At 41.9% G+C, this 27,752-nt stretch overlaps 1 protein-coding gene across 2 annotated transcripts in view; it reads right to left on the minus strand.

Moving 5' to 3' along the window:
- The window catches only part of LOC128305219 (uncharacterized), a 135,044-nt gene that overhangs the window by 66,739 nt on the left and 40,553 nt on the right, over nt 1-27,752 (minus strand). Inside the window, exons 3-6 of one of the 2 annotated variants that reach the window (XM_053042571.1) lie at nt 20,689-20,859; nt 19,967-20,065; nt 19,006-19,131; nt 16,842-17,447 (exon numbers count right to left, since the gene is read on the minus strand). In XM_053042571.1, the coding sequence (XP_052898531.1) occupies nt 16,842-17,447; nt 19,006-19,131; nt 19,967-20,065; nt 20,689-20,859 (1,002 nt within the window). The remainder of the gene's footprint in view (nt 1-16,841; nt 17,448-19,005; nt 19,132-19,966; nt 20,066-20,688; nt 20,860-27,752) is intronic. The other variant, XM_053042573.1, reaches the window with a different exon arrangement.

Raw genomic sequence — 27,752 nt, forward strand, 5'->3', positions numbered from 1 at the left:
AATGTGATGGCGCTGTTACTGATAAGAACAAGACGCATCGACATTAAAGTGTGCTTTTTGATAAATTCGAATCGAGCGAAAGGAGCTTCCTGCGAGTATTACACTTTTTATTGATTTGAGCAATTCTTTCCGCGATGAGTGGCAATTGGATGATGATTTGGATAATGTATCCGAATGGTGGTGACATAAAGCGTCGCAAAAGTTCATTTTGACTACACAGGACAACGGTTGATCAATTTTATTAATCTACTGTGGTGTTTTGCTCAATGATTTTTTTTGACAAAAGACTCTTCATTGAGGAGTCATTCAAATCATGGATCGACTCTCAAAAGATTCATGAGTCTTCAGAGGTTCATAAATTGTATAAATGCTACTTGGGCATAAAGACATTTAATTGTTGCTTGGGCTATTTTTTGTAAAATGGCTAATTGGGTAGAAATAGACCATAAATGGAATGCCAGGGGAGAATAAAGCTGAAGGATGTGCTCCCGAACTTCTTTCTGTATTTTCCCAAATTCAGTTTACGAAAGAACATATTTTGATAAAAGATCGTGTTTTATTAAACAAATTTCATACATAGCACAATCAGACTTTGTATAAAAATTCTTCATTCTGAGGTCGAAGTTCTTTGAAGGTTCCTTAAACCTTGAGGATTCATGAATCTGTAAGGAATCATGAACTTTTGAGGAATCAATATCGAGAGTCATTATAATCTATGACGAATCATCAACCATTGAGCAAACAAAGATTAATCTTTGAGTCAATTAACCTTTGGGAAATTCTCAAAGTTTTGTTATTCTTTAGAATAGACAAAAAGAGTGATTCATTAATCTGAATCATAACACAAAACAAATATATATTAAACTACCTATAAAATTCTACTGTTCCAAATGAATAGAATTTATCCACATTAAAGATGTGATAGCGATTTTTTTCATTTTTTTATATCAAAAAGTACATACATAACTTTAAAAACACTGAAAAGTTTGCTTCTACACTTCAGTAAGCTCACGTAGAAAGACTATTGCTACAATTGAATGCACAACAAGCGGCCCGAACAAGTTTAGCCTCACGAAGCGTGGCAGGAAATAATGATTATCACACTTGTTCCCGAAAAGAACACATCACACTCACATGCAATTCCACCCACCAGAGACAAGCCGTATCCCCAAACGATTTGCTGCACAGTACACATGGTTGGTCGAGATGGTGAGATGGAACACGGATGACAAAACTTTGACTATCATCAATTAATAAAACAATAGACACTACTCTCGCATTCCCTTTGCTGTGTGCCTCCCGCTGTAGCAACACCAGAACGGATACACTCATTTGCAAGGCTCTCGTGCTTTCTTCGTGTGAGCGAAAAAGTTTTGTCGACCGTAGTCGAACTTTCCACACGGGACCTCCATTTTACCAGCACTACAATCGACCGAGACAAACCGGCTAAACTTTTGCCCCAGATCACCCAGGTTTTTGCATCTTTTTTGTTGCCCACTAACGCCACGCCACGCCACTAACTTTTTGTTCCACGAGCCCGATGAGGGAAAGACCGGAAACTTAACGATAATCGTTACCGTTATGGGTCATTTCCGGACCGGTTATGAGAGAAAAAAAACCAGGCAGTGTATGTGAGCGGTCATGTGAAAGGTACTTTCCGAACATTACACAGACGGAAAGGTGTACAATTATATGGAAATTCAGTTGCTAAAGAAAAATCGAAATGGCACACGATATCATTATTTTATTATTGAGAAAGAATTGCTATAATTATTGTATAAAACTGATTTAAAACACCGATCGTTAAACAGCTTAAGCTGATCGATATGTTAAACATTATAACTTCATAACAAAAATCCCAATGTATATTTATTTGTTAAATACATTCTTATCACCACATATTGCGCTCAAACTCTATGCAATAAAATATATTGCCACGCTTGAATAATAATTTGAATAGTGCACACTCAAGTTATGGGTATGGCCGATGGTAAAAAAACCTTACACAGCTGAGAAAAAAATTCAGCACAAAATCATAAAAATTAATTCAGTGCCAAAACACGAAAGCACAGCAGCTTAATTTCAGGCATCTTCTCCATTTACCAAAGTGCTAAACAGCAGGGACGCACGAGCGTAAATTATCGCTTAACACGACACAACGTGTCCATCGATACATCCGAAATCCCAGCGGGCGCATGCAGATGCCGCTAGGAAATCTCGTTGGTCAACGGGCACCGGGCGTCTCCATTGGGCAAGCGATCACCGACCAGGCGTCTCCATTGTGGTTTAATTTTATCTCTCTCACTCCCACCGGGGAGTAAACGAACTGGAACGACATCCACCAACAAGGCCAAATGTGCCGATAGGTTACAGTAATGACGCTAGAATTCGAAGAATCCAACTGAAACCCTCGAACATATACCGTGCAGCAATTTTAAGTTCTAACGATCGCTTACTCGACCTGGGGGCTACGGTAAGAGATTAAAGCTGTACATCCTAATTAAAACCACCGTTGGTACTCAGCTGAATGTGCACGTAAACGTATATAGTACACGCCGTATTTAAGCATGGTTTTCAGTATCGACCACTGTGCCATGAAACCGAATCCCCATTTTATCATTCTAAGCCATTCCGAAGGGAGTTTAGACACACGACACCCATCGGAGCGGAGAACATTATAGGATTATTCGTTTTCCCAGCAACGTTCTTGTATCTCGCAAGGATTCAACATCATGGTACCATGGTTCAAACCCGAAAAAAAAACAAAAAAACACACACACCCGGTAGCTGTCACATCGCTCCAGGAGGGTAAGGTCGTGATGATGAATATTTTGTGTGCTCACGTCTACAGGGGTTGACTCAATTTTGTATAGCTTATTTCACAGCTACCGTGTGGCGCACAATTGCGCAAAAAGAAGCATTGATTTTAGAGAAATGAACCAGCAAAAAAAAAAATGAAAAATACATACAACCAACCAATACGTTTGCTTGTATGCTATGCTCGGTTGTGTTTGGTGTAAAACTTGCTTACTAAAAAATGTATACGCCTTTTGGGGAGCTTTAAAACGATTAGGTGACATGTTCCACTTCGCTGAATAGTAAGAAGCCATTCAAAATACTCTCTCTCACTTTCTCTCAGTCGCTTTCTCTTTCGATGGGTCGATGGGACTTCCCGAAACATTGTATCGCAAGTCCAACGGAACCACATTGGAATTGATTTATATCTTAAGTTTTTTTCTTCAAATCAATTTGCATAATCTGTCACAAATCACGTGGTGGTGGAAAATCATTTACAAAAGGTACAAATTGAACTAAAACTACAACCCGTTGACAGAAAATCAGCATTTTGCAGCAGAGCAGCAAAATGTTCCTTCATTTGCACAAACACATCTGACAGTCATTTAATTCGACCACCACTTTTTCTCGCTCCCTCCACAAAATCCAGCCCATATGATTCAGCAGAATTGTATTTACAAAGTGTTAACGATGTTAGCAGTAATTATTTAAATTATCTTTGCTGCAATGCTTTCGCCATACAGCGGGAGGGAGCGGGGCAGAACCAGATACGGCTTTAGAATTCCGCTCGATACCGTGAGTTCGTTCTGTCGGCTTGGAAAACTGGTGGTAGCGCTGGGCATTGAAGACATTGGTTGCCCACCGGGTTTGTGCTTGTTCTCCTATCCCCAAACTATCGCGGTGGCACAGAACACGGTGGCATCCGAGACACCGAAGATTAAATTAAATTAAGCACCAAAAGCGAACCCCTTTTTGAGGGCAGCTTTGCGTTCTACCAGTTCTACATCGCTACGAGATGGGTGGCAGATGGTAAACATTCAAGAAAAAACCTCTAGAAAATTTCATTTTTTCAAGCAGTAACACATATAGCTGGTTTTTTAATTAAGAAGAACTATAAATGTAAGATCATATAAATAAGTGTGTTTAAGAACTGCACAGCAATTGAGAATGTGTACAACTATTCCAAATGACAATATAAAACTGCTGAGTGATAGCGAAAAATTCCGTATTTACAGTGAGATACTGAGTTTAAGGCGAGGATTGTCGATTGCTTTTAGGCATTTTTGAGAACATTTTTTCTATAAATATTTATTGTTAATATACTTTATTGCATTTCAAGTTTCCATAGCCTACATACTAAGCTAAATTACTATATCTTTTCTATAACATAATTGGACAGAGTTATAACACTCTTATGCAAGAAAAATAATTTTTTAAGTTTACATAATGATAATTCGTCTTTAATTCCAATATCAAACCATTCAAATGCATAGAGTCTTAACCTAACAGCCTAACAGAAACTTAACAGCACGCCTGCCATTAATTGCCTCTGGAATGAACAATCATTCCAGAAAGACAAAATAGTTCACATTACAACACACCATCACGGCATGGCGGCATGTTGGGGCTGCTGCCGAACCGTATCGAATCGCCTCGTAGCTTCAAATTAACGAGCGCGAATTCGTTATACCTCTTTACCGCAATCCGCTTACCGCGTTTCGCTGTACAAGGTATTTGGGATGATTTGTCTCCCCCCGCCAAGTCTGCCGTGGAGCACAAGGACTGTAGAAGGACAGTGGACAACTGTCTACGGCAGCTACTAAGCACGTAAGCGAAGGAAATTCATATAACATTCTGTGCGTGGCAAAAATGCCGGCCAGGAGGCGGACAGGTCACGGAGCACTAAACAAGCTCTAATCCAACCACCATATCGCACACAAAGGGGCGGCGTGTGAGAAAACATGAACAACACAAAAACCACAGCCCTTTTTCCGGCCATCAACACATCGGGGCCCCATGCGTAGAACCCTTTTGCACTCTCTCTCTGGGAGCTGGGAGCTCTCTTCAGCGCCGTTACGATGGGGCGACCGGTCTGGTCATCGGTTCCGGGCAATCGGTTATCCGGGCTTTTTAGGGCTTCACCCATTGCAGACACAGACAAGGTTTCCAAATAGGTTACGGTTTCTAAACAAAAGATGCGGGGAGGGGGGGGGGGGGAGGACAAACGATGACCTTTCGTAACGACGCAAAAAGCTTTTGGAGCAGCGGACGGCAAACTCAAATCTGTGTCGGTTGACGTGACACACAGGCGCAAGTGCGGCACCTTCGTAACTCATCTCGGTAAGCTCGATTGATTTCTAATCTGGGCGCACCGTTGGCTATTAAATGGCATATATATATGGTTCTGCTGCCTAAGGTTTTCAAGGTTTTAGACTTGTTTTTTTTTTTTGCATCAAGCTGTGTCGTTGCCGTTGACCATCGAAATAAGCACATCATAAAACTCTAATATAACCCTATGGGAAGGAGTATCCACCGGCAGCAGTCCCGCTTTGATTCAAAGATACAAACAAAGGGATGTCACACGAAATTTTCCGCATTTCCCTTTTTTTGGTCATAATTGAGCGTTTTGCCGTGCTTTTCGTTTGGAACACGAAAGAAAACATGATTAAGAAATGTGTTTTCTATGTTATTTGGTATTGCTCCATATAAAACCCAGTGTATCTAACCCCACTCACTAGGAACTTTTGTTTCATTTTGTATCACCTTTTCATAAAATATATGTATTATGAAATGAAATAAGTTAAGCTGATTTTATGTTTCATTAGGCAATAATATATTAATATTATTGTGCTATTCTGGTCACTTTATTGCTTTTAAAAAACATTTTTTAAACTTGAAAAATAATTTGTTATTAATTACGCTTACGGCATTTTCAATTAAAATGGCAAAATATCGTATGATATTTTTTAAACTCCGCTTCAAGGCATTAAATGGCACGCGTCCGAAAGCGGAACATCAATTGTCCGCGACTCGATAACCTCAATTTTCGAAACTAATCAATCGATCGCAATTATCTACCCGATGTTGCGTGAAATGTCCCGCTTCCTGTCCCGGTGTTCCGGTGGTTTGACCGGGTTTTTTCTTTTCTTCCTCTTCTCCCTCTCCCATTGACTGAGAGAAAAACGACAGTCGTCGACGGTTTTCATCAATTTTCTAATTTAATGAACCCAACGAGCAGAACGAGGATCGACGAGGTCGTCCGGCACAAATCGTTTAGCGGGTGAAGCAAAAAAAAAACAATCAGGAAAAACCCCTCCGTATGTGATTTTGCGTGAGTGGTAGGCAATGGCAGACAAAAAAAAGTAGGGACCAGAGTGACTCTTTCAGCTGGTAAATTCAAACTCGCTCCCTTGCCACTGTTCAGCCTCCTTCCCGCGTCGTACCTGTTGTACGAAAGCTGGCAAGTTTTGTGAAATTTCCAAAAGGCCCCCGATTTATTCGCCAAGCACACCAGGCGTGGGAGAAGCAAGGTTAAATAATTGAGAAAGCTTTCATCCGTTGGCTCGTTCAATTCACTCTCGGAACGGCGCGGGGGAAAAACTTTCCTGACCGGCATGCGGATACGGGCCCCGGAGCCGGTACACTGGGTGGCCAGCAATAGAGAGGTGTTGTGGTTGAGGGCTTATAAAAGAACTTTTCCACTGCAAAAAAAACATGATGGGAAAATATTTCATTGATGAGCAAAAAAAAAAATACAGGCGGCTACCATTCAACCGAAGCGAATCGAGAGCCGTCAGAGAAGCATTGGAAATTGGTGTCCATTGAGCACAATTTTCGGTCCGGTCACGATGTCAATAGCGAAAACGACAATCCCGGTTCCAAAAGCGGCCAACAAATACGTGAACAAGAAAAGCGGGATCAATGATGATTTCCCGCTGGGGTTTTGCTGGGGTGGTAACATTGTGCAAGCGAGCGAGAAAAACGGAACTGCTGTTACCACATTTCTGAATTCATCCCGCTACAGTTCGGTGGCTCGTACTGGATGAGAAATTAAAGTCCACGATGCAAGACGCCCATCAATCTGCTAGTCGTATCTGAGGGAGCAGTATGCTACGGTTATGGCAATCCCATCCAATACCCGTCCGTGAAACATGTGTATGTGTACTGCTTCACGTACGGCAGTCACGTCGGAATGCAACGCGTTCGTTGCATGACGGCACCCATGGATATGTGCGGCACGGATATAACTTGTATCCCAAGACGCTACACGGAAGAACAATAGCATCCATCGGCACTGCTAGCTGAGCTATGCAAATGAAACTTGGATAAAATATGAGCATTTCATGCGTTTCGTCCAACCCATAAGGCGCATCTGTACGGATGCGAAACTAATCGCTCGTGCAGTTCTACTACACGAAGGAAACCCACAAAAGGGATATTGTACCGAACTCAAGGACTTAAACGATACGGGAATACATAACGAGTGATGATTTTTCATTTTACTACAAATTGAAATTCATGGGAGCGATGTATTTTCTTCAAACTTGGTTGAAGTATCTGAACCGTTTTGGCTTTCTCTTGTTTTCATAGTCATATCCGTTCATATCTCTTGTTCCGAAATGGTTCTGCTCATGAAACGCATTACTTCAAATCTATATTATTAATTTCAAGATACACTGCAAGAGAAATTATTAAAAACAAATCTATAGGGGAAATTTGTCTCAACCGCTGCGCAAGATAGAAACTGAATTCAACACGTATTTCACGCCGTAATGCACGACCAACGACAGCCCTTAAGCCATAAAGCTTTATCTGTCACGTTCGCGTACCCTAACTGCCCGACCTTTCCGTCCGAGAAACGATGACCGTTTAATAGTCGTACAACCGCTCGAACCTCGAACTTCCATATCCGTTATTGCCCGTGCCGACGTAATAGCATTTAAAAACCCAACCGGGGTTGCGCTTTTGGACCGCTGGACATAAGAAAACGGAAAACCCCGCTCAAACTCAAACGGTGGCGTGTGGCGCTTTGACGGTAATTTATGAAAGCGAAGGTCAAAACTAACGCGATACACGCGCGGCATAATCAACAAGTGCGTTTAAACGCGCACACTAAGCGCAGTTCGTAGTGGCGTAGTGTAAAAATCGATGTCAATAATGTTCAAAAGGAGACGCATGGTGTTTCACTTCAATTAGTAACTCCGATATGGAGACGCCTGGTGTTTCATTCGCTCGCAGTAGCTCCACGGCATGGAGACGCCTGGTCGTTTGTTTTAAAAACAGAATTGTTTTAATGGAGACGCCTAGTTTTTTGTATCGAAAATCATGAGAAACGTTTTAACCACGAGGTGTGTTTCCGCTCATTCGCAACATTAACAAATACCATTGAATTAATCATTGACTAACAGAGAGTAGGCTGATAGCTTCTACTGCACACACCATCCGTTCCACAAACCGTTCTACCATTAACGTACGCTTCTTTCACTCGGAATCCTTTTGTTTATTGTCTACACCTCCTTCCCCCCACAACGGTGCCACTCTCCATCGCTGCGTATTGCACTTCGATTGCGAATGAGCAATACTTCGCTGACAAGAATTCAACAACCGAGGGAGAATATTATTTTGCTTACGCATTCGCGTCCCCTCACTTCCATCGTCGGAATAGAACGTCGTACAAATTAGCTATCGACTATCCACACCATCACATCACGTTTCCCCCGCTTCCTTCAGCCGTCTGCAGCTGTCGTGTATCGCCATCATTAGTCATCGCTCACGAACAGTGGGGTGGTGGCTTTGCAAACGGCTACGACACACAGCTGACCGTACCCGCAGTGAAGTTGAGTACGGGAGACCGGGCCATGGCGATAGGAGAGAAGGCGGTGAAGGATGATGGTGCTATTTTATGCTAATGATCGACAGGACGGTCATAACATTTGGGAAGGACTCGTCCCGCCATTAGTTGCCTTTCCATCGCCGACTCACTGGCGGCCTTACGTACCATTTGCAACCATTCACCACTCTCGACTCCCAGCAGGCACTAGAGACACTAGAGGCACTATGCCGCGACACAACACATTCTCGAAACAGGGTGGTGGTCTTTGGAACCACCCACCCCCTTCAAATATTCGTCCTTCCTTCCCTCTACTCGCCGAGCACAGCCACTGAAGTTTGTTTGATTTCGTTTAAACAAACACACTTCATGTGCTAATCGTTCCGGGCTACAATTCAATCGTGGAACAGTAGTACTCGAAGCTGTATTCGGGGCCATAAGACCGGAAACAAGAGGTTGCAAACCGATTGAAGCCCTCAACAGCCACTCTAAACGTGAGCGTGTACAAGCAGGAGGTGAGAAGGAAGAAAAAAAAACACGGCGACCACCGGGAACTAGTTTTGACTGGGTTTCTTTAAGGCACCGCACAAACATGCCACACATTTGTTTGTATTTTATAGCGGACGGAAGCTTACTTGTTCACGTTCAACTCAAGCACAATAAAATATAAATAGTTTCATAACGTACCCCACACAGAGGCCGTTCGCTTTGCGCCTTGTTGCTTAACGCAGGGCGGTGTTTTATTTTCAAACAGAAACAAACTCAAAACGCAACAGCTGCTGCTGCCCTAGAGAACGACAAGGCGCGCGCAAGCAATGTTATAGTTGCACATGTATTGTTTTGCATTGTTTGAAACGATATTTCGCTTTCCGCTTATTACAACTACCACCCGTCATAAAATTGTGGAAAACCAAATCGCACTTGCTGCTTTAATGAAAAACTTTGTTCATTTTTATAAATTTTCGCACATACACACGTTCCCTTAGCGTTCGAATGAATGCGAATTTTCGAGCTTATGTTTGTTTTTCTTTCTTCTCGCTTCAACCTTCCCACAGCTGCCAGAGACAGCATCGTATTTATAAGTATGCTAAAAATATATATACAAAAAACCTCAAAACGACACACAGCTAAGGTAAGTGCGTCCCAAAATGCGTGTGGTGATTTATGGTAACAAAATGTAATACAACGTTTTTCAATCGTACTAACTGCACAACATGCTTCTGCAAAGGACCTTGGCTGGACCGGGTACAATCTACTGCGAACAGGAATTTGAACTATTTATAACGCAAAACAAATAAACGTAAGCAGATGGATCGATTACATTTATGCTAAATATTGGTCCTGTTTTCATGTCCAACAACCCACAGAGAGGTTGATGTCTTAAAAGAAAAATCAAAAACACACCACACACACACATTCTTTGTTTCGCTAGAAATCTTGCAAAAGGTATGCCAGGCACGCTTCGGAAGGATTGCATTTAAGCATCAGAGAACATGGGTTCACATTTTCTTTTCACCCCGTAAACCGTACCAAGCGTCCCAAGCGTTTATCCCTTCGTGTTATCGTTCGTGCTACTACTGCGCTCTGGCCGTGCAGCAATGAAATTACGTAGATTGAAGCTACGCTTCTTTACCTGCCCCGTCCGGCATCCGTTCTACCGGTTATGCGTGTACCTTTCTAGGTGCAAGCCAAGAATCCAATACATGCGATGCACATTTCCCGGTGTGAGTGAAAAAGCGAAACAAAACACCGACCATAACGCAGCATTAGGTGGTCCCTTTCGCACGGGAATCCCGCACGATTCCTTCGGCTCGATGGCTCGGCTCGCACACCGTGATAAACCTTCGCCGGAAAGGAAGCATCCGAGAGACACTCGAAATGCACTTTACCCATACCGTTCCTTGGCCCGCATAATGTTCTTTTCTTCAACCGCCCCCCATTGCTTTTTTATTTTCCTTTTTTTTTCTCTCTCTCATTCTAGGAAAGAAAAATCACTTCCATAACGTGCCGTTTTCGTCGAAGGATGGTGGAAGTTCGCTATCTGTTATATCATGCTTTGCCTTCCCCGTTTCGCGCTTTCACATTCAACGACGGCAAGCGGTTTGTGCACGCGGACTGCCGGGATTCAGCAGTAAGGTTTGTCGACGTCCAGTGGCATCAGGTCGATAATGGGATCGCACCTTAGAGCACCGCACAAACGCAACACAACATATACCACCCGGAGTGGCCGCTGCAGATGGACACAAATGGACATGGAAGCATTCCCTGTTGAAAATGTTTTACCACCTATTCCACACGATTTCGCTAATGTGTCGTGCAATATGGTTTGCTAATGTACCTTTATCGTCCCATTCCGCGTATGTTGCGCATTGATTTTTACTCATTTCGATGCCCCTTCTATCGTTGATTCTTCTGCTTTTAGTTTTCCACCCAAAGAGCATAATTAGCTAACGGGTAAAATAAAAAACAATAGAAGACAACAAAAGGAGCGCTCATGGAATGCATTACCCTTCTGCTTGTGACGTGTCAATTTACAATTCACTCCGCAAGCTCTGGGCACTAAGGGCTGGGGAATTAGTATGGAAATAATTCCCCCCTTTTCATTTTCACTAGGGCGAGTGTACGTCAAAAAATACCAACCACACGTACCGTCCCCTAAAACAATGGGGACTTTGCGCAAAGTCACTCGCTTTACAGCCGATACGAACAATAGCGATGTAAGTAACACGTGCGATATAACCCATCATAAATCATGCCCTCTGTAGGATAGCGCCGGCAAAGAGTTATTGCGTTGGTCTGAAGTAAAGTAAATCAATGCAGAGTTGAAAGCATTTTCGGCTGAAAAATTTGGACAATAATGGGTTAAGTTAAGACCCTTTTTTAAATCAAAGTTTGTCATTCAAATTATTTTTTTGTTGCTTCCTTGCTTTGGAAGAATTTCTGTTTTACATGGACTTGAAATGAAGAACAATTCAATGGAACAACTTGATTGGGTATGAGAACTTGGTGTGGCGTTAATGGAGAAAAAGAATATGTTCCATTCCCAAAGTCGATTTTTTGTACAAAGTTTATACACTTTGAGAAGCTTCAAATTATGATTTAGATATTTTTCCCCTTTTTTACACTTTTTTTCTAATAATAAGAGAATTCCTCTAAATAAAAAAAACGATTCTGCTTCATCCTTCACACCAAAGGGAAACAATACCGACCGATGTACGGTACGGTACGCGTGCGGTACGTTGTGGGAAATATTTTAACTACTCTCTTTTAAATTACAAAACTAATGGACGAAGTACACTAGGCGAGTGGTAAAAATCCATTGCACAATATATATTCGCAGTAAATGTGTGTAGGGACGTAAAATTGAAAAGGCAACACACTATCCACCTCAGCGTCACTTTTTCATGGTTTCACATCACATTGTGACCCGAGACGGTCTTGCTCTCCGTTACATCCATCTCGCTCTTCTAATTTTTCTCTCTCTCTCTCTCCGCTCTATCCATCACATTCATTCTTTCGTGGTATCTTCTCTTTCGTTCACAAACGCTACACAAAACTACAGCAACAAGGATCTTTTCTGTAACACTTTCACAACCATCGCCCCAATTAAATTTAAGCGAAAACAGGACCACCACCACCACCACCACTACCACTATTCCATCGGTGCCTCCCAACCATATCCCATCCAGAGTGGCCAGTGCAATTTGCATGTCGTCATGCTTTTCTTACTTTTCGGCAACACCTTTCACTTCACTGCACAGCCTGAACCAAACCAACCACCAGCGCGCGCCATTTCAGACTGCACACACATGCGGGGTGTGGGTATTCAATTTTTTCTCCTTCCTCTGGGTACACACAATTCTTGGCCAAATTCCCTTGGCGAAAACACGGCCCCACGGAATTCACTCCGGGGGCAAATTATGGAACAGGGAAACGCGAACACACGGCAACGATATGCAACGCCACCCGAACGGGAACAACCCAGCAGCACGATACGAACGGCACGAATGGCCGCTGTTTACTGACCGGAATACACAAACGATGGGAGAAAAACTACATCCACCAAAACCCGACACACATCGACACATCGAAAAGCTAGAGTGAGCGAGAGAGAGAGAGAGCGAAAGAGATTCGCCGCCGGGAAGGAGCTTTGCCAATGCCCCGGAGGACGTTAGTGGTGTGTCTATCCCCAATACACAGCCACCGTACACGGCACGCTGTCGACAAATGGCGACCGAGACTAACAAGCCGCCCAACCCCATGTCTAATAATGCCAGTGCCCCGGTCGCAGTGTGCGTGAGTTCCGGACGGGACCATATTAGATGGTTGTGTTGTGCGTACCCTCCGTCCCTCGTTTCCCTGTCGGTGGTTGGAAATATGGTCACACACACACACATATATATAAAAGCGGACGGTTGAGTTGAGATAACGTTTTTTTTTTGGTTGCTGCTCGGTGTTAGTGAAATCCTGTGCCCCGGCAGAATACAAATACAAGCAATGTGCTGGGGCCGCGCATTTACACAACATTCATTCCGTCGCTTCCCTGCTCTTCAACACCTCCCGACCTTTTTGTTCCCCGTAACCCGGTGTCGGGTATGGAATTCGGTATTTTGTCATGCATGCAAAATATTTTGAATTTACTACGGGATTTATCCTTCTCGCAGCAATCCGTTATGCACGGGAAGGTTCTTCAATGCAACTAATCCGCGTACGTTACGGAATATTGAACCTTTGCAGTAACATTTACTACATTCTGCACCATTTTTATGCTTATATTTAATTATTTAAACAAATAGTTTAAAAATTAATTATGTAAGCTTTGAAATATATATAGCGAAATTCTAAAATTGTTATTTTTGCCCTTCAAAATAACAAAAATACCCATTACTTTTCAGCCCAAATCATCGTAAGCATACAATCACACAAAAAAGTTATTTACAATCCCATTGCCCATTGGATTAGCTGCGTTGATCGCAACGTTTATCGTTATCATATGAGCGAATGGTTTTAATGTTCTTATCGCACCACGATAGTATTCATTTCTTAAGTAATGGATTACGCTACACGTTCACAAATGTTGAAGCTCCCCGAAGGGTTAAGTTCTTAAGCGTGAGCTGAGCTCCCGCGGAGAGAGCGGAATTTTTCTCTCCACCGTTACCTATGGGTCCTGTTTTTCTTCTACCATCGGTTGTGGTTTTGTTTTGATGCAAACGTGTAGTATGAATAATTTCAACCATCCCCCAAACCCCCCTTCTACTGGGTGGGAATAAAGAAAATAAAAATAAAAAAAGGTCCATCTTGTTAAGCTCACTCGAAATTGATTTCGATTCGACCTTATCGGGCGTGTGGATGTGGGACATAATTTTATGCTTTCCCATCGTTTTCTCCCGTATATGTTTATCTTGGGATTATTGCTTTAATATTTACTAACCTTGTCTGTTTAGAAGGATCCCATCGTACACAATGGGTTCGAGTACGCATTTGATAAAAATGTTGTAAAACATCGCCATTATTTAAAATATTCTCTATACATTATAAAATAATCATGTTGTAAAATATTAATATTACATATATTATGCTATTATATACAACTCGTAAAATGTTGGCGTTTTTTTCTGTCGGTGTTTAATATTTTGTTTCCCAGAAACAAAGCGTTTGAGTTTGAGCCATCACCACCATACAATGTCACAATAGCAGAGCAATATTAAATATTCACGATATTTATCAGTTGCCGATATCAACAGTTGATAAGGCAAGTCGTTCAAAGTACTACCGTTGGAATATCTGCGAACAAAAAAAAAAGCAAAACAAAAGCCCAGCACGTCGGGTGGTGTTGTGGCGACAATATAGATAACGGTCGTTCGACTATTAGCACAAGCGTAACGCCAATCAAGTGGACGCCTTGATTGAGTGCGGGCACGATAAGATGGTATAATAAGCGAACCCCAGGCGCTTCCCGCTTATCAAAGTGCAATACGGAGTGAAATACAAAACAATCCAACCGTGAATAGGGCAAATATTTCCTTTGATCACATCTGATAACGCTTCCGTAACGGTTTGGTGTTTGGTTTTCCACATTTTGCGTTCGAAAGCCAATATTTTGCAGCGAAACTTTATTTGCGCAATTTATTCGAAACGTCATTCGATGTTAATGATATAAGTTTCCTTATGTAATAGGGTTACATTAATCTGGTTTATTCATGGTGTATCTTTACAAAATCGTTCTTCGACGCTGAGAAGTCTAATGTAATCAACAATGTTAACTTTAAAATATTCCTGCAGAGTTGCATTTTACGTGCAATTAAAACAATCTGTTTCGGGGATGGGAAAGACTTCCAATCTATCAAAGGCACAGCTCAAGCCCAAGTGCAACGGCGTAGGTCAGTGAGTGTGATAAGTATCGTCTTCTTAAAACCTCACTTGGAACCGATTACTACACGGTTTGGCTACGAACTTGGCATGCATCTTGACACCCACAGCAACCATCCCAAGCAAACGAACGAACAAACACCAGAAATTCATAAGAGGGATTAAGTTGGACCACCGCTGCACTCCCTCGCACAATGGAACACAAAAATGAGGCCATGGTTCGGAGATGCGCCAGACCTTTCGAGGTACACAACCAGAGAACGGAAACTAGCACAAACCAAAGCCGAGGCAGAGCAATGCCGGCGAGAGAACTGAATAGACATTTGGGAGAGTTCCGGGAATTCGTCCCAAATGGAATTCAAAAACTACCACCCCATCCCACCCCCACCAACCACAACTTCACCTCTCTGCCGTGATCTTCCTCGGTTTGCATTTTCCCCATGGAGGCGCCTGGTGGTGTGTGCTTGTTCGCAGAAAATCGAGCTAAAATGTGTGTCACGGTACGCGGAACATGGAGCAGTATGGTAGGTGAATGGGGCAAAATGTACAATCTCAGACAGAGCAGAGCATTAACTGACACCCGAATGGAAGCTGGAAGACATAATTCACCCGGCGCAACGGCGTTTCCGCCAACATGCGTTCAAACGGGGTTAAAACGCTTCCATGTGTTTATACGGACAGTTCCCGGAAAAAAGTGCAGCCTTGGCCGATGCTTAGGCAAAATTTAATAAAGGAAAAAATAATATAAAAATTAGTTACTTTAACTATTTTATTACTGCAAAAGTATTCATAAAAAAAACTAATAAAATTTAGATTATTATTAGTAATATTTTATCACAGAACATTATAAACCTAAATAATAACATCATCAGCTGTTAAAAATATCTGTAAATATTACCATTCTTGCACAAAATAGCCACTTCTTGCAATATAAAACCGAAAACAAAATATATTCCACACGATCTTAAAATTCTCCTCAAATCCTTTGGTTCTGTCTTTGACATGCGACAGGCATGGTTCGCATGTTTTTCCTCCGACAGCCTTGTGGCACCACGTACGATAGTAAACAATGCTTGGCACGCGTGTTTTGTACAACAAGAAATATGTGTAGATATAACATTGTTTGTTGAATATCTCAAGCCGTTACGGGATTTTTTTGTTTGTTTCGCTCTTGCTTACAAGAAACGTATTCTGTCCCTTCAAATGAAACATTCTGTAGAATGATAGCGATTGCGAAAAACCGCAAGTCCCGCAAAATCTCCAGCAGATACCTACCATCACCGAGAACAGGTTGTAGACAATGCTAGAAGTCACGATGTAAATTTGGCATTTTTTGCCCTAGAAGATCAAGCTGATAGCTGCCGTTAAAGGTCAAGTGTGGAGAATCGATTGGAAAAGTTCAGTAACAGCATATTTTAAGCCATCTGAATCTGAGTAGTCTTTATACTCAAGGACCTATTTTCCATCCACTCTATACCCACTCTTGATGTTTATCAATTCAACGCACGATAGGAATTAGAACCAAATTTGGTTTGGAGACACTTCCACGAATAGTCTCTCACCTGAGCAGCGCCTGATTTTAAACGATAGGATCGATACCAAATTCCATTCGGACCTATATTCTTATTATCAAATTAAATATTTATAAAGCTCATAAAGGAATATTGATAATAATAAAACATATTCCTCAGTAGAATAGTCAAGGTACTAGTAATAGTCAAGGAATATTGCTAATAGTAGTAGAAGCAGTAGACTACTACAAAATGTTTTCGGGTAATGCAATTACCTGCAGGTTTTGAAAAGTTACGCGAGTAAAATAAAATCGATACAGCCATCCTGCACTTACCTTGATTCATGTTGGCACTGGCATTGGCAGCTACGTTCGCGAAATGCTGCTGCAGCTGCTGCTGAAGGGCTTGATGTGGGGCAAGCTGCGCGTGAACGAGGGACGGCGGTGGCGGTTGTCCAATCTGATGCGCCGACTGCGAGTGCGACAGCCCGGACACTAGCACGACACCCGCGCTACCGCCTCCTCCGCCGCCCGGTCCACCATTTCCACTTGACCCGCTGGCACCAGGACCACCCCCACTTAAACTAACACTTCCGGTCAAAATGCTGGCCAACGCACTGCCAGCGGTACTACCACTGATCATGTTCGCACCAATAACACTCGCACCACCACCACCACTGCCACCGGTAGACGAATGGACCAGCTGTCCGCCGGGACCACCACCACCACCACCGAGTATGGCCGACAGGTTGAGGGAACCGACCGGGTTGCCAACACCGCCCGGACCGCCCAGGCTGCTGATCTGCTGGGCCGATTGCGATAAAGGCACGTTGTTGCTCGCTATGCTAGTACTATTTGGTGCGGTGGCGGATGTTGCGAGATTTGGCAGGACGGCACCGTTCGTTCCGTTCACTGAGTTGTAGATCGTGTATTGCTCCTCGTCTGGAAAGGGATGGACAGGAAACAGTCGCGTAACGTGAAAGGAAGGAATTAAAAAAAAACAAGAAATCACAAATCTATCAATACATGAGCAGCGTATTGCGATGTGCTGCAATGTGACGTGCAAAGGTGGTAGCTTTGCTTTGTAAGAGGATTAAGCGGAGAGTGCACTTTGCTACAACACATGCAAAGAACTGGCTGTAAACTGAACCAAATAACTCAATTCTTCCATTCACATTGCGCAGTGTGTCGGATGCAATTTTTAACTTAAAACAAAAGTTTCTCACAGAGAATTATTCATGAACTTAACAACAAACATTCGGCATTTCTGGTCAAAATCATGCACAACTGCAACAGATAAAAGGAAACGCTACACCATGCATATCGATTTTGAGTTTCAATTCTTTTAAACCCATTTTTAAAATATTACCGCCATCTATGGAGTACTAGCGCAACCAAGCGGTATAGATGGCGCTGCCATCGTGGTGAATGTGGTGAATAGCTTCTTCGGTTTAAGCTCTGGATAACTCACCAACTTGGGTACAGTGACGGCAATGTGAATAACACAATTAACTATTTTGCTATCAAATTATTAAAGAAACACTTATCTACGAATCCGCATATGAGTTCTTCCGTGTATGTGTACCGTGTAGACGCAATTTCGAGGGGCAAATGGCGAGGGGCATGTTTTAAAAGAAAAATCTTTAGGGGGTTAGGCGAACATCATGCACACAAATTACGGTCTAAAAAAGATTGTCCGATGTTAATGTTCCCAAATAACGAATCTTTCTACGTCGTTTATTCATTACGTCCAGATGTCATGATAAGATTATTTAATTTACTACTAAAATTTTATTTATTTCGCTGTTGCAGTAATTCCAATTGGATGGCAAAAAAAGGAAAGGAGGCCACCAACAAAAGCACACACGAGCAGCACGCTCCGTAAAAGGTAAGAACAACCACTAATTTAATAACTAGTACCACGGATACACATCCTTCAAACAAGTGGTGAATAATTCGGTCAATGGTGAAACAGAAGGCAGAAACCAGGCAATAAATCGCCCAATAAAAACAAATGTGCATGCGTCTAAACATGAACAACAAAACAAATTAATGACTAAGCTTGTCATGAAACACGAATCATAATCTACGGCAATGCATTGTAAAACAAACAAAAATTGTAGAATAGTGCACTAAAATAAGACATTCAATCGTGACTATGGGTGCATGTATATTTCATGAATGAGCAGAACAAAATACTGGTTCAACAAAGTCATGCCCGGTGTGCAACATTTTTGCACCTAGAACTTCCTAGCAATCCACAACAACAAAGGCAGCACAACACTGCACACAGCTACCGCAACAACAACGCACAAACAGAGAAACATTCAATGACGCGACCATAAACACAAAACAACCAAATCGAAAAAGGTGAGAGCAAATACGGGCCACCCCTCGGCCGCAAGTACCACCGCTTGGGTCCGGCGACGGGTGGGGGTGGTTGTGTGTTTTGGGGTGTTCGGGGATCTGAAAAAAAAACCGGAACAGCACCACCACTTACTTGGACTTCGATAGTGCAGCGCGGCCAGTGGGGGCGGCGGCGGCGGTGGCTGATGATGGAAGGTTTGCAATTGCCTGTGAGATGAGGTGGACCACGTAACCGATTCCGTGGGACTGATGCAAATGGCTTCGTAGTTTTGAAGGTGTGTTTTTTTTTTGGTGTGTGTGTGTGTGTTGATGGTTGGATCGTTGATGATCGTCGAAGTTAGTTAAGGGAAGCGCACAGTGTGTGGGACCAAAAGTGTCAATATCCCCCCACAATGGCACAGTCACGAGGGACCACACACACAATTATACATACGCCGCATAGTGTTTGCCGACAAATGGAATTGGGGAATTTCAGTTATTGCGTATTATCGTTGTTGTGTTTTGTTGTTGATGTGTGTGTTTTTTTTTGTTATGTTTTTGCAGTTGGAGCAAGCGATTGTGGCGCGGGCGCGTATACCATCAGCAAGGAAGCGCGGCATGATGACAGTGGAAGTAAACATAAATTATCGATTAAAATTGTCGCACATAATGAGTTTGCAAACATGAAAGTGGTACATTTCTATAGGTCTGTTACATATTTGGGCTTCCAAAAAGAAGCAAGCGGAACTTAAATTGAAACATAAGTTTATCGTAACAAATAAAAAACGATCAAAACAATATTGGGCTTATAAATAAATTCATTAATAAACCATAAGAGCATGAGCTACATTAGATCATGTTGAAAAAATATTATTTAATACAGTATCTCTAGGAGAAATTGCAAAACAAAATATTCACAACGAAAACAAAATAAAACTCACAGCAAAAAAAAAAATAAATAAACCTCGATCCACCTTCGCTCGATCAGACTTTGGCCCACATTTCTTTTTTTAATACAATTTTACCAGTCGATTGTGAACGGCACTCAAAAGCGCAACATTCCCTAGTAGACAAATAGGCGGAAAAACGGCATCTACGGCAAAACTACTACTTACCGGCTATCGATAGTGCAGATGTAGGGCTTTCCGGCAACAGAATACCCTTTTGTACAAGTTCTTCCCGGTTGGCACGTACAGAAATTTTCCGCTCAAGCGCTGCCCATTTTGTCCGTGGGAAAATTTCGTACGGGATTTTCATGTTCATGTTTTGTTAAGTATGTTGCACACAGGATAGGAAGGAGTAAAACGGGCACCACCCATGACGGGTTGTGTGTAAGGATGACGAGCGTCAAAGAAGGGCAAAAGATGAGAGCAAACACGGGACCGCGCGCGTGCAATCAGTTGAAAGGTAGAGAAAAAGAAAAGAGATAAACAAAACGTAAGGAAAAATATGCAATATATGTAACAAATGGAAATGCTGAGTTAGTAAAGATTAGTGTTAGTAAGAATGGAAACAGTAAAAAAAAATAGAAAAAGTAATAATGATAATGAAACATTAAAATGAAAGAATGAAAGTGAAACAAAACGCATACAAGAGATCAAACAACAATACAAGGTGGTAAGAAAAGTGAAATTAGTTTTCAAAACACAATTAGTAAGAGCAACAAACAACGAAAAAAAAGAACATAATACAAAACGTAACAAAACAACGGAAAAAGAAAGCCCCTTTTTTGTGTATAAGAGCCACAGAAAGAAATATAGCACCCCCACACCAGATAGAGAACGGAAATCAAGAAGAAAAGGCACAGAATCAATTAACAGCCATTTGCAAAACTTACACTTTGAGGTGGACTCGAACTTTTCGCTTTTCTTTTTTCTTCGCCACTTCCACGGCTTGAACAGCCGACCGAAGGCGCTGAATTTGCTGCTCTTGCGCTCGAGCGGCGGCGTTCGGGAACCCGAGTTGAGACTGTTCGAGCGCATCGTGGTGCCGTTCTGTTTTTTTGTCGCTGCAAAACGAGAAGAGAAAGCCAAAAGGGGATGGCGAAACATTAGTTTAAATCAAATTGTGCCCTTTGCTGTCGCTGTGGGGTTTGTATGAGTTTAGATGGGCTTCTATCTGCGCTGTGCGTAGATGAATGAAGCTGCCCAAAAGGAAAACAATCATCACAAAAAAAACACTAGAGTAAAACATATTTTTCGGTATACATGACACTGCTTGACAGTCGGGGTAAAAAAGTAAGTAAACGCAGATTTATTTTGAGTAATGAACATTTTCATACACCATCACTAACGGAGCATGACTGCTTCACTAACAAATGAAGTGCTTTATCGTGTGTCTAATGGTAAGAAATGGCGTAGCGTTTTAAAGCACAAACATTTACGAGCACTGCTTAAACAAGCCCCTTGGTTCATGCGTTGTGCAAAAAATGATCATAACTTATTGTTTTATTGAAACGGTTGAGGTGCACAGCTGATTTCCCATGGTCCAAGACTTTCTGCCATTTTAGAAAAAAAAACCTTGATGAGGATTCCCTTTTAAAAAACCGGACGAAAACTATTATTTCCCAGAGATTTACAGAGAATGACAGCAGTAAAAATACAGATAAAATTGGCAGGAGAAGTATCACTCATTAAAATAATCGACTATGACCTAATGCAGAAAAGTGAATGTATTTAATGATGTCTGCTATCTGTACTCCGGATAAAGCACACGGAGCGAACTCTGAGCATTAACAGTTGTTATACACATCCCGTGATGTTTTATAGCATCACCCATGTCAACATTTTATCGCTTTATAGTACAACCAAGCGTATAGCGAGGCTGCCTATCAAATGGGACTTAAAATGGCAATGCAAATTACAACTAATCTTACGCAACTCTTAATAATATAATACTATCTTTACAAAAATTCGATAAATTCTGTGTCTTTTTTCATATTATCTAACAATTTTAAACAAAACGAAAATTACAGTTTGTCCACAAAGTTTTACATAGCCTTGGCGAAATCTTTTCATGGATGTATGAAATTATCGTAACGTATCATCCTTGACCATTGGCTGTTTATCATGAGCTGTTTCCATTTTTTCCATATTGGACAACATTCCTTCAGAAAAACGAAACAATCATGTTGAACTTCGTTTCATCTCCCTTTTATCCAATCATTCCTGTCTTCAACAAAATCTGGGAGTGCCTCCAATTGTTGATGGGCTCCATCTGCTGCCCAAAGGTGTGTTTATAAAAAAAACTTTTCAAATTAGCAAAAAAAAACGAAGAACACTACCATAACCACCCAAGAGGCGTATTAAAACACCATATACCACACCGACTATGCTGGGGCATGACTGGGGTGTACGAATATGAGTCCATACGAACTTTATGCGTTTGCGGGCTGGGCAACATAAACCTCGGCAAAAGGACACAAAACAGATACGTACGAAAATATTACACACACTGGCCATGAAACCAAACCGGTGGCCTTCTGATAAACGGTGAGAAGAAACGAAACCGGTTCTGCTACACCACTTGCCATGGCTTGGGAGCCACATGTAAACGACATAATGGGAAAGAAAACGATCAAAAAGAATGTGTACGTGCATCGTGTTTGACGGGGTGTGCTGTGAGCCGGTGGAAGAAGAACGCCGACATCTTGGCAAAAGAGGCATTTAAACAAAAATAATGAAAAAAAAATAAACAAACTTTTCGGCCACGAGATCATGGCCACCGTTCCCCCAGGTGCGCTCGATCAACCTTCATCGAAACCAGTCATAACTTCTTCTCCTCCGTGGCCAACCAACATTATCACACGGCAGTGTTACGGCGGATTGATATGGCGTTGCAGCAGCAGCCGCACACATTCCACATCGATGAGTATTTCGAGTTCGCGCGAAAGCCACATTAGCTCATCGATTACGTTCACAGGGTGCCCGCGAGATGTGTATTCTCTCAACTGATCGTAACACATCAATAGGGTGAAAAATGGACTTTGACGATCAATTTTGCGATAACGAAAATTAAATTAATGATAATTAATATTATATATACACAGACATTTTACGTAAAGATGATGCGGTAAAACATATTCGATCCTCTACAGAGGTACCTTGGAGTGGCTAATACATTCGCCATTTTATTTAAGTGATGAAGTAACATAATAATATAGCTTCAGCAGATGGATACATTACATTTACAATTATAGAAAAACGTTGAACCAATTTGCAGCTTCGAAACTATTACTGGACAATTATGGCAAGACAAAGTTTGAGAAGCATTTATAATTTTCACCTAAATTGAATAATAGATACAATTATAATAAAAAAAATCAAAAACCCAAACATTTTTGAGGAAACTATGAATCGAAAATGTCATAAAAAATGTCATAAATCATATTTTTTTGTCTAGATTGATTAAATAAACTTATGAAATAAACAATAATATAAAATATAAAAATTACCACAAACAGAAGCACTTAAATACTATTTATAAAACCTAGTATTTTAATAATTAATAGATAAAATTGCACATAAGTTAGAAAACTTTTTTTTTTCGCTGTTTCTCGCCTTGATCTATACTGATCTATGACGTAGACGAAGTTTTGTCTGAGAATCTGAAGATATATAATAGTGAAATCACTTAATATTTCCCTGAGATGCGGTGTAAACTAAACATTAATAGATTCAACACATTGTCTGAACTAAAAATAGGTATTTGCTTACATTTTTCAACACAAATCTAGCATTGTCATTGTCATTCGTTAAATAAAAACCAATTCCTTACTAATAAACGCATGGCAACAAGTTGACACTATTCAGTTGTTTTCCCAATTTTATCACAACAAACCCAAATGGACTGCGGGGCGGAAAAAGGGAACACATTTTCGTGTGCGCGCTTAATAAAAACCACAAACTTTGCCCAACAAATGAACAAAAAACACGGCCCCGGTCCCGCACTTCAAACTTCACAACCACTCGAACAGAGCACAGCAAAAGAAAGTTCTAATGAACCGAAAAGCAATAATGAAAAGCTTGCCCACTTGCCCGAAGTAAGTATTGCCAGCATCCGTAACAGGGCCCTCACCAACCACTGCGCCTACGTATGCTCACAATACTACCCCCGCAGGGATGCAGGGGTAACGCAAATGGCAAAAACAAACAAGTGAGTACCAACAAAAAAAAATAACTTTACCAAAAATAACCATCATACGCTGGTGTGCCAGACAAAAACTCGCTTCAAGGATTACACGAAGCTTTGTCATCGTTACAGCTTCACGCGGTGTCGTTTCCCTCCCTTTGCCATTTTTTTTTGTACCAGTAGCGTTATATGGAAGGTAACCGGCCGAATCTGGGACGAGAGCACTGACTTCGACATCTCGATCGAAACTTTTACCACCTGACCATTACACTTCGGTACCGCGTATAGATTAGGATCTGGGTGGTGGTACACTCGGCGGGGGTGTTTATTCCGAACCGGGGACTCCACAGTCGTTTATCTGTCGCCCAGTTTTCTGCATCCTTACTCAGCCTGTCAGCGGGATGTCAACGATATTTTGAGTGGCATAAACGAACGATATAAAGTGGATTGAAAGATATTGAGTAGCTCACAGCACAAAGAGGTTTTTTTTTTTCGTGCTACAAAAATAGATACATCACCCAGAGATCTTATGGACAAAGAAGTTCTTCAACGGGAATCTTCAATTATCGAGGTGATTCGAGCAAAATATATCAAACAAGATATTAAAAAGAGGTTGACGGAAAAAATGATAGCGCCACTAAGTTTAAGCTGACCTCACCTACACCCGGACAATAAAACTTCCAAGTTTCTTTCTGTTGTATATAAACACCGCAATGCAAATAGAAACTGTTGTTTAAACCAGCCTTTTATCAGAGTTGGTTCGGGTCTTGCGATAGCATTACAGATAACATCCTAAAGGTACATTTGAAAAATGTTTTTTACTTGCAATACTACATCGAAAAATACCATCCTACATGGCACATATTTTTACCAAGCCCTTCGGAGAAATCCACCCCCTGTTTCCCGAACTGGAATCCTTTCGTCCACCGGTGGACAAGACATCAAAAGCGACCATTCGCCCATGCGCTGGTGGTGGGCACAACGCTTTGATCAACGCTTTCGGCACCACGAAGAACGATGGAGAAGAGTTCGAATGGAATGAAAACATGAGACATAAAAACAAATCCAATCACGTCCACACCCCGTGTCATGTTCAACTATCTTCGATAACGAACAATCGTGGGATAAAGTGATTGGAGAGATGTGCGCTTTTATTATTTTCTTCCTCGGGTTGCACAGTCACCCACAAGTATATCGCACGGTGCACACAGTTTCCCGGGCGTAAAAGTGTAGAAGGATGGAAATTTCTGTGGGATTTCTAATAAAAAAATGCTCTTATTACGGGTACGCGAAGGAGTGGTTTTATGTTCTTGTTTTAATAACAAAACATCAACTCCATTTGGGTGTTTTCTTGGAAGAAATGAAGATCATCTATTTGGTAACATTTCCAAAAACGTTGTAGCTAAAACCGGCATGCACTGTGCATCTGGTGGCAATGGCTGTGTCACCACTTAGAGTATGCACCACCGAGACCCTCGCACACACCCAATATATGATCCCATTTTCTCTCCTCGGGCGCCCCATAATCGATGTGTGTACTCGCATCGGCCATGGTAACGGTGACGTGACGACGGTGGTTGTCCCCGCTTCAGGGGTGAACCCCACCCGTAACGCAAGAAGGCGCGCTCGATTTATCCAATTCCAATTAATTAAGCTCAATCAATCATAATCTTTCGGGGTGGATCTATTTTTGCCGGCGCACCGGTAGCGCGGCATTACGAGAGCCGGGTACGATACACACCATTTCTTTCCCATCGCAGCGATAGATAGATAGTGGAGCCAGCTGATAAAGCGCGTACGTGCGTAGGCGATGCATGCCATGTGCTTTTTTTGTACACGGCGTCGCTGTCTGTCGGTGCTTTTCGAGAAATTCCCTCGGTCCATTGGACTGGAGTGTGTAGCAGCAGAGACATGCTATCGAGGGTTTGCAATCGATATTGATTGCGTCTGCTTTCGTGAGGGCAAATATGTTGGAAACTTATCCAACTTCTGTTTTTGATAATGAAAATTATGCTGAATATCTTTAGAATTATAATTTTATATCTAATTTTTTTAACTATAAATCTAAATTAAGTAGTAAACGTAAAGCACTGCCATAATGCAATGCCAACCTTGGAAGCTTCAACAAGTTAAAGATGGATTAGCACAAAGCATTTCAGTGATAACCTAAATACCTTGAGTGTCCCATATTCACAAGGTAAAATGAAATCATCCATAATAAATGGGCCATAAAGGACGTACCAGTAACTGAAGGATAACACAGACGGTGCTTTCTCGTCGTATCCTGGGGCCCATTGAACTCATTCGCTCGGAAACGAATGATCTTCTTGACGGTGCACAATCGACGATGCCACTGAAAATGTCGTTTCTGATTGATCCCCTACGCTGGCCGTCCCCAAATGTCCATTCGTTCCATTCCCACATATATCCCGTCGTGCACGTGCTCCAGACCATCAAGTTTCCCACAGACGAGTGTGTGCTTAACAATCGCTTTCCACGGCATGGGTAAGTGATCCTTCCCCGTTGGGCAGAGAGAAGCACACGATACGAAAAAAGTGCGATGTCCTTGCGAAAGCACATCCGATGGCAATAGTCCATGACGGACGAATTCCATCAATGCAACCAAAGCCCCCATCGGTCCCCCACTCGACCAAAACGCCGGCTCCAAAGACATTATTACAGTGGCTCCCGCCATACAATGTGCTGTGATTGGTGACCGATTACTCGAAACCAGATTTCCTTTCGTGCTGCCGTTCGTTTCTTTTGCGTGATTTTTTTCTCCGGCATCAGCACCCGGTTGATTCTGGGAAGCGTACTTTTGGCGGCTCGTATTACTCATCAGTTGATGCTATTAGCGTTACACTCGGTGACGTACGATTTTTTTTTGGGGGGGGGGGGGGGGGGGGGGCTAGCGAGGCGTGGCGCCACAAAGCAGGAAAATCAATCGAATTATATTTCCTTCCTCTTCCAAACAAGCCGGTACAGCATGGTGTGCTGCAAAGGAAAGTTAATTAACGAACGCTAATTCCCAGCAGACGCACTAAGCTCGGTCTTTGTTATTGCACTGCGGGTTATTGACTTAATGTGTGATAGTTCTTGAAGCACTGATCTCACTTACTTAAAAAGCATCCTGAAAAGATAGAGTTAACGCGAGAACTTCAGTACACGGTACATTTAAAAAGATTTAAACCAGAATAAGAATACTAAATTTCTTATACAAAAACTCATTTATTATGTGTTGCATCAGTGTATTATTCGCCTGTTTATACGAATCAGTTGCAATTTCACGGAAAAGCTTTTAAGGATGCAATCAATCGTGCATCGTTCTGTGGAAACGGTTCACTTACTGCACAAATCCCCGGCAAACGGCTACCCCTCCTCGATAGAGAGACTTCATTAAATTGCAAGTACTTACGCGGCTGTTGCCACACCATTCGGCAGAGGTGAGAAAGGGGACAACAGCAAACGACTGAAGAACATTCAATTGAGTTGGAAAACATTACCATCCCAATAAAAAAAAATCACCCGACAGTCAATGCATTACTCTATCAACGCCAACACCATCATAAATGCATGCGATCTTAAAATAGAATCTAGCCGTAATTCCTCTTCCACAGCAGCTGCTGGTTTGGAAAAGTGTGGCTTGCGATTATCAATTTAATTTACAAACTACCAACAATTTAAAGTATAAAGAAATGAAACTACCTTTTAGTTATTGTGAGAATACAGCTAGACTTTCTTAAAATGTATTCAATATTGCAAGACATACTT

Source organism: Anopheles moucheti, chromosome 3, assembly GCF_943734755.1.
Source record: "Anopheles moucheti chromosome 3, idAnoMoucSN_F20_07, whole genome shotgun sequence".
NCBI classification, from domain to species: domain Eukaryota; kingdom Metazoa; phylum Arthropoda; class Insecta; order Diptera; family Culicidae; genus Anopheles; species Anopheles moucheti.